This window comes from Hippopotamus amphibius, chromosome 3 (genome assembly GCF_030028045.1).
Source record: "Hippopotamus amphibius kiboko isolate mHipAmp2 chromosome 3, mHipAmp2.hap2, whole genome shotgun sequence".
Taxonomy (NCBI): domain Eukaryota; kingdom Metazoa; phylum Chordata; class Mammalia; order Artiodactyla; family Hippopotamidae; genus Hippopotamus; species Hippopotamus amphibius.
In genome coordinates this window covers 154,638,746-154,646,310 of record NC_080188.1, presented here as the reverse complement: position 1 = coordinate 154,646,310, position 7,565 = coordinate 154,638,746, and the positions used below count along the sequence as shown (strand labels likewise).

Genomic DNA, 7,565 nt, shown 5'->3' with positions numbered 1-7,565 from the left:
CATCCTTGGGGTGGGAGTTAAGGTGCCACATGGCTTGTGGCCAGGCAGTATGGAATAGGAAGTGTGACTCTTAACAAAGTGTGACTCTGAACAGTCCAGCCTTGGGAAGTGGAGAGAGAAAAGCAAACAAACCAGCCCTGGCAGAGGGTCTCCAGGGGCACCCTGATAACAGTGCCTAGGGAACTGGGAATTCAGCTGGTTTGATTTTTTTTTTTCCTCCTATACTAGGAAACAAGGGTAACAAGGGTAATTGCAAAGATATTCCAAAACAGAGAACTACTGACATCCAGTTGGCTCTGGAGTATACTGAGGTTTAAAAATCATATTTACCTTATTAGTTATGTCAGTCTTAAGCTAATATTAACATGCACTTCCTGACTGGGCAGTAGGAGGTGGCACTTGAGTGGCAGGGCCAAACCACCAGCCTGGGAGTGAACAGGATTCAGAATTCAGAGCAAATCCTGGAGATTAGGTTCCAGGGATTTAATACTCTGTGTGTGTGGTTGTCCCTGCTCTTTTAGGATCTGAGTGTTGAGATATGCCCTCACCGAGGCACCCCACGATGACAGGCGGTTAGCATGGCTGAGAAACTAGACCTGCACAGAGGGCCCGCAGAAATGAGTTTCTGGCTGAATCCTAGGCTGTCGGTGGCAGCAAGGAGGAGAGGCCTAGGCACCTGGAGCAAGGCTGCGATGGAGCAGTTCTGGAGTGTGTGAACGGGCCAGAGCCCTACCCGCCTGGCCCATCATGGTCCAGAGGCTGTGGGCGAGCCGCCTGCTGCGGCATCGGAAAGCCCAGCTCCTGCTGGTCAACCTGCTGACCTTCGGCCTGGAGGTGTGCCTGGCCGCAGGCATCACCTATGTGCCACCCCTGCTGTTGGAAGTGGGGGTAGAGGAGAAGTTCATGACCATGGTGCTGGGTGAGTCACCACATTCTCCTTCCTTCCTGCTCCAGATATGTGCCCCCCGGGGTAGTAGGGCAGCAAGGCCTCTGCCCAAAGAGCTGCTCGGAGGCAGAGGTGGCTGCCTGCTGTCCCAGAGCCTGGTGGGTTAGTGTTGCTGGGGAGAGGGGGGACCCTGGGCTGAAGGGGGTCCAAGAGAAAGAAAAGAGTACAGGGACGTTCCCTGGTTACCTCTGTATCCCTGGTCCCTACGAAACGCATGGCCCACAGGAGACACTGGAAAAACTGCCCTTTGTAATTTATACCTGTGGTCTCATTTAATTCCTGCAGCAATGCTTTGAGGTTACCCATTTCACAGAGAAGATAATGGAGGCTAATAAGCTGTTAGGCAACTTAGCCCAGTTGTACAGCTAGATCAGCTACTGATTAGTAGGGTCAGGGTCTTCCCACCAGGGCTTTTTCTTGCCTCTGGGGCAGGGGCTGGGCAGGTGAATTCTGCAGAAGCCACGGGAGGCAAATGGTCGCCATCATGTGACTCCCTGGAAGACGGGGCTCTGTCAGGATGGTAGGCTCTGGGGTCAGACTGCCTTTTGAAACCCTGCCTCTCCCCACCCCAGCTCTGTGCACAGCTATCACTGATCAGTTGCTTCATGCCTCAGTTTCCCCATCTTAAAATGGGGCGTTAGTGATCCTAGTTGTGAGTAGTAAATTAGGGCCCTGTGAGGTACTCAGCACAGCGTCAGTACACATCATTGCCTTCCTTCTCGAGGAGGTTGGTCCCCTTCCCCCTGCCCCTTCTGGGCCCCAACCTCCAGCTCATACTACTTGCCCTTCTTGCAGGCATCGGTCCAGTGCTGGGTCTGGTCTCAGTCCCACTCCTAGGCTCAGCCAGTGACCACTGGCGTGGGCGCTATGGTCGCCGGAGGCCCTTCATCTGGGCCCTGTCCCTGGGTGTCCTACTGAGCCTCTTCCTCATCCCGAGGGCCGGCTGGCTGGCAGGGCTGCTGTGCCCGGATACCAGGCCCCTGGAGCTGGCACTGCTGATCCTGGGTGTGGGGCTGCTGGACTTCTGCGGCCAGGTGTGCTTCACTCCACTGGAGGCCCTCCTCTCTGACCTCTTCCGGGACCCAGACCACTGTCGCCAGGCCTTCTCCGTCTACGCCTTCATGATCAGCCTTGGGGGCTGCCTGGGCTACCTCCTGCCTGCCATTGACTGGGATGCCAGTGCCCTGGCCCCCTACCTGGGCACCCAGGAAGAGTGCCTCTTTGGCCTGCTCACTCTCATCTTCCTTACTTGCATGGCAGCCACGCTGTTTGTGGCCGAGGAGGCAGCCCTGGGCCCAGCTGAGCCAGCGGAAGGGCTGTCGGTCCCCTCCATACCGCCCCACTGCTGCCCGTGCCGCGCCCGCCTGGCTTTCCGGAACCTGGGTGCCCTCTTTCCCTGGCTGCACCAGCTCTGTTGCCGCATGCCTCGCACCCTGCGCCGACTCTTTGTGGCCGAGCTGTGCAGCTGGATGGCATTCATGACCTTCACGCTGTTTTACACAGACTTCGTGGGTGAGGGGCTGTACCAGGGTGTGCCCAGGGCCGAGCCAGGCACCGAGGCCCGGAGACACTATGACGAAGGTAAGGTCTTGGCAGCCCGGGGGGTTGTCATGGGAGCTGCTCTCCAGTGGATGTCTGGGCAAGGGAGATGCCCACAGCCTATGTCTGGGCTGGAAGCTGTGGATCTGGGCCCTGATTTCGCCATGGGGAAAATGGGCCAGTGTGCAGCTGCTCAGGGAGCAGAGCGGCTCTGCTGCCATCTCGGTAGAGCCTCGGGCTGCTCGGAGAGGTTGATCAGTCATTGCCCCAACTTGATGGAAGAAGAGGCTGAGCTTTCTAAGGTCCCGAGGCTGGACCTCAGGTCCTCCTTCAGCGTGCCCTCTGACTTTCCAAATGACCTTGCTAGCCCCTTCCAGCTCAGGCGTCTTGGACCCCTATCTTGGAGCCTATGGCAGAACTGTCTTTGTGTTCCCTCTCCCTCTCCTGGCAAGCTGAGCACAGCCAACCTTTAGAACGGCTTCCTTTGCCCTTAGCCAGTGGCTCTGGCCACGTTCTCTGAGGCCAGTGGAAGAACCTACACTCCTGTTGCTACGGGTAGGGCGGGGGATATTTGGGAGCAGGTCTGGAAAATAGCAGGTCCTGGGCAGCAGGTGCCTGTAGCTCCTGATTCTGAGCACCCCTCCCCCCGCCATCGTCTTGGGTCCTTTTTCTCCACCCCCTGGCTGATGGCCTCTTTCCCCGTCCCACTCCAGGGGTCCGGATGGGCAGCCTGGGGCTGTTCCTGCAGTGTGCCATCTCCCTGCTCTTCTCCTTGGTCATGGACCGGCTGGTACAGCGATTCGGCACCCGGGCAGTCTATCTGGCCAGCGTGATGGCTTTCCCTGTGGCTGCTGGCGTGACATGCCTGTCCCACAGCGTGGCGGTGGTGACCGCTTCGGCCGCCCTCACTGGGTTCACCTTCTCTGCCCTGCAGATCCTGCCCTACACACTAGCCTCCCTCTACCACCGGGAAAAGCAGGTACTCGCATTGGCCTCTGAGTGGAGCTGGGTGGAGGGGTAGCTGACTAGCCCAGAACCGGTGTCTGGCAAGAGAAGCTGGAGAAGGACTTCTTTGATCGGAGAGGAAGCCTGTTGTAGCCCCAGGGCCAGAGATTTAGGCTGCGGAAGGAGGGTGTAGATTAGATTCTGGGAATGACTTCCTGGTGTCAAGACTATAAAGCACTTAAAGTGGATGACTGCAGGAAATGTGAAATCCTCCTCTGGAAATCCTGAAGAATCAGGCTAGCAGAAGCCCTCAGTCTGGGCTGGGTTGTTCTGTGCAGAGGCAGGGGGCTGGATCAGATGACCTCTGGGGCACCTAGCTTCAGCAGCCAGTGAGTGGAAAACGTCTGGTGTGGGTTACGCCTCTCCTTATTCAGGGAGGGGCCCTGTGACTGACCCAAACCTTGTTTTGGTCTCAGGGATGGGGAAGGTTCCTTACTGCCCTCGCCCGCTTTCGGTTTATCTTCCTCTTCTCTCTAATTCTCTCTTTTCTTTTCCTGCCTCACTCCTTTGCCTCGTCCCCCTCCCCCCGCCCCATCTCAGAGCCTGATGCGCCTGGTCTGACACCACTCACCCGGGCACTGTGTAAGTTGGGGGGCCTCCTTCCTGCTCAGCCCCACACTAACCAGCCCCTCCAGGGGCCCCCTTCTGTGGGAAGCTTCCCGACCCAGGCTGTGTGATCACCTTTGCTGCCTCCACTGGCCTCACTGAGCTACAGCCCTGGGGGCTGAGCTCTGCCCAGAGGGCAAGAAGTTGGGGTGTCCCAAGGAAAAAGAGACGCAGCCTGCCTTCAAAGGGCTTCTAGACTGTAGGGAAGACACATTCTTCCCCTTGTAGGACGTGAATGGGGTGGCAGAGAAACACCTAGCTGGGAGGCTGGTTAACTGCATAGGCAGCTGCAGGGGAGGGGGGAGGGGGTGGGTGTTTGGGTTGGGGGAACCTGGTCCCTGAGGCCCCTCTCAGCACGCTGATAACTTTCACCCTTCTGCACTCTTTCCTGCCCTGGCTGGGGGCTCGGCCTGGTGTCCAAAGGCCAGGCTTGGGCATGTGCCAGGGCTGGGGCTGGTCTTCCCCTCGGACTGAGGAACAAGTCTGTCCCCAGGGACCTCTCCAGGCTCCAGCCGCATGGTCTTCTGTGGGGTGGCAGGCAGGAGAGGTCCCAGGAAGCCCATTCCAAGCAGCTGCTGAGGGCACAGTTGGCCCCGCACCCTATCTGTGCGTGCTTTGTCCACTTCCAGCTGCACCACGAGCCTTGGGCCTCCCTGGTGTCAGGCTTGAGCTCTGCTGTGGGTCCCAGCTCTGATGCAGCCCACCCTGAGAACTCTGTGTTAGGCACTCGTGGACCTGGGGACAGTAGTCAGATGAGTTCTGGGCTTGTTCTTAGATAGGAGGCTCTGGGGCATTGCAGGGCAGGGGCAGGTCACACTGACCCAAGGCATACAGTGAGAAGGAACGAGAAGGCTTCAGCCTTAGCACAGCTGGACCATGGGAGTCAGGAAGAGGGCAATTCTTTCTGTTCCTCGTTTCCTCCAGGCTGGGGCCGTGGAACTCACAGTAGGGCAGTAACTACAGCCTGGGCCTGGGCCTAGGCCCTGCAGTGGGAGGAGAGCGTGTCCCTGTGGAGGTTGACAAGGGTTTCCCAACGGTGAGGTGGTAGGGGCAGGAAGGAGGAGGGCTAGGAGCATCTGTCTGGGGCCTTGGGAACCCCCCTTTGGATTTTGTTCCCCTGCTCTGACGTTTCTCTTCCCACCTGTCTTCATTCTTCCTGTGTTTTTTCCTTCATTTTGGGGTTCTGTTCTCTTCCTAACCTGCAGTACTGAGTTGGTCGCTCACGGATTCTAGGAGAGGCTAGAGGAGCCCTAGACTTCTGGTTTCAGACGTCCACTCCTGCTGCTCACTCCCCACCCCACGCCACCGTCCCCCACTCCTGAGGAGCGTCCTCAGTAGACCCAGACCAAGCAGGGTCTCCTCCGTTTCCTGACCTGCTGTCCCCGATTTTCATTACGTCCTGGTGTGTGGTTTCTTCTAGCCCTGGGATAAAGGCCAGGGTCTGTTCTCAGAGCTGGGGGATCCCATGTTTGGGTACATACCTGTCCTTGTGTGTCCCCCTCCCCCCAGGTTTTCCTGCCCAAATACCGAGGAGACGATGGAGGTGGTGCCAGTGAGGACAGCCTGATGACCAGCTTCTCGCCGGGCCCGAAGGCCGCGTCTCCCTTCCCCAGTGGACACGTGGGTGCTGGAGGCAGCGGCCTGCTCTTACCTCCACCTGCGCTCTGCGGGGCCTCTGCCTGTGACGTCTCCATGCGTGCGGTGGTGGGCGAGCCACCAGAGGCCAGGCTTGTCCCGGGCCGGGGCATCTGCCTGGACCTTGCCATCCTGGACAGTGCCTTCCTGCTGTCACAGGTGGCCCCGTCTCTGTTTATGGGCTCCATTGTTCAGCTCAGCCAGTCTGTCACTGCCTATATGGTGTCGGCTGCAGGCCTGGGTCTGGTTGCCATTTACTTCGTCACACAGGTAGTATTTGACAAGAGCGACTTGGCCAAATACTCTGTGTAGAGTACTTGCAACCCACTGAGGGAGGGCCTGCCTCCCTGGGTCCCAGCTCTCCCTATCACAGTCTCCTGTCAGCCTGGGTAGGGCTGAGGACTGGCCTCCCAGTTTCTATTGCTGCCGAAGTGGTGTGGCTCTCTGCTGCCTCCCTGTGGCAGTGAGGTGCATAGTTCCACAAGGGACTGGGGCTCTTTCCCTCCCACCTCTTCTCAGTCTTTAGGGCTGGCTGACTTGTAGCTCTCTAAAAGGCTTCAGTCTGGACTTCTGCAAGGAGAGAAGGGCAGGGCATTTAATTAACTCCGTGTACTGGAATGCAAGACTCTGCCGGGGGATCACCCAGGCTCAGGGTTTACAGCTAATGTCCTGGTCAAGACAAACCCAGAGAAGGGATTTGGGAGCTGAGTAAACTCAGCCACCTGCTTTCCTACCATCAAGGTCCCTTATCCCGTGGGTTCTCCCAGTGTCACTCTTGCATGGGAATTTCTAATGTGAAACTCTCCTCTACAGGATTTGAAAGTATGAAAGTTACTTGGGGGGCCAAGGGGAGAAGGGAAGCTGCCTGGCCTCACAGCACCACCTTTCTGCTGTTCCCCCTCCCATACATTTTATTAGGACTTGGCTTGTTGGCCCCTGTGTTGCCATCACAGGGACACAGGTCTTTAAATACTTAACTTATTTATTTAAGTAGAAGGGGAATCAAGGTGTTTAGGAGTTGGGTAGGATGAGATCCTCAACAACTAGATCCCCTGAGACAGTTGGTCATTGGGCTGAGAATTGCCAGAATCTCCTTCTCCTGGAGTGATTGGTCTGGCCCCAAAACTGCCTAACCCTGAGCTTGGAAGCTCTGTTCACCCCAGCTGATATCCCAAATCCTGTTACCTGAGGTGGAGAGGGCTAGGGAAAGGTGAAGGGTGGGGCTCCAGGTCTCAGCAGCCTCCCTAGCCTCCCCACCCACCTTGACCCTGCCTCTCCCCCCTAACTCCCCCCTTGCTCCCTCTAGGACTGGGCTGATGAAAGAGCTGCCCAACCCCACCTTCCCCCACTGGCTCCATATCCCTCTCCTTGGTGCTATTTCGGGACCAGACACACAGAGTGTGGCTCCTTGAGCTTTTACCTGTCTCAGCCCCCAGGGCATATCTGTGCTTGGGGATTCTAGCACAGAAACTCAGGAGCACCCCCTGGGCTAAGGAGGTCTTATCTCTGGGGGCTTTAAGTGCCGTTTGCAATAATGTTATGTCTTATTTATTTAGTGGAGTAAATATTTTATACTGTATGTGAGCAAAAGAGTATAATGTTTATGGTGATGAAATTAAAGCCTTATATGTTTAATTGGTCTTTGTGTCCTTTCTGAGGGGAAAAGACCAGATCTATCTAAAATCCTCAGCTGTTTTCTCGTCAGGACCGTTTTGTCAGCTTCAGTCCCCAGCATCACCAGCAGGTGGAGCCATAGGCCAACACTTCTGTCCTTTGGCGATCGGGTGTGGCTGTGCTACCCAGGATTGGGGAGTCCCCTTGGGGGTGACGGAGA

General features: G+C 57.0%; 1 protein-coding gene across 1 annotated transcript; it reads left to right on the top strand.

The window, feature by feature from the left end:
• The first annotated feature begins 404 nt into the window (after positions 1 to 404).
• Positions 405 to 7,345, top strand: SLC45A3 (solute carrier family 45 member 3). Its single transcript, XM_057725532.1, has 4 exons — positions 405 to 919; positions 1,742 to 2,527; positions 3,199 to 3,464; positions 5,606 to 7,345. The coding sequence occupies exons 1-4, from the start codon at positions 748 to 750 to the stop codon at positions 6,041 to 6,043; spliced, it is 1,662 nt and encodes a 553-aa protein (XP_057581515.1). The 5' UTR covers positions 405 to 747; the 3' UTR covers positions 6,044 to 7,345.
• The last annotated feature ends 220 nt before the right edge of the window (positions 7,346 to 7,565 follow it).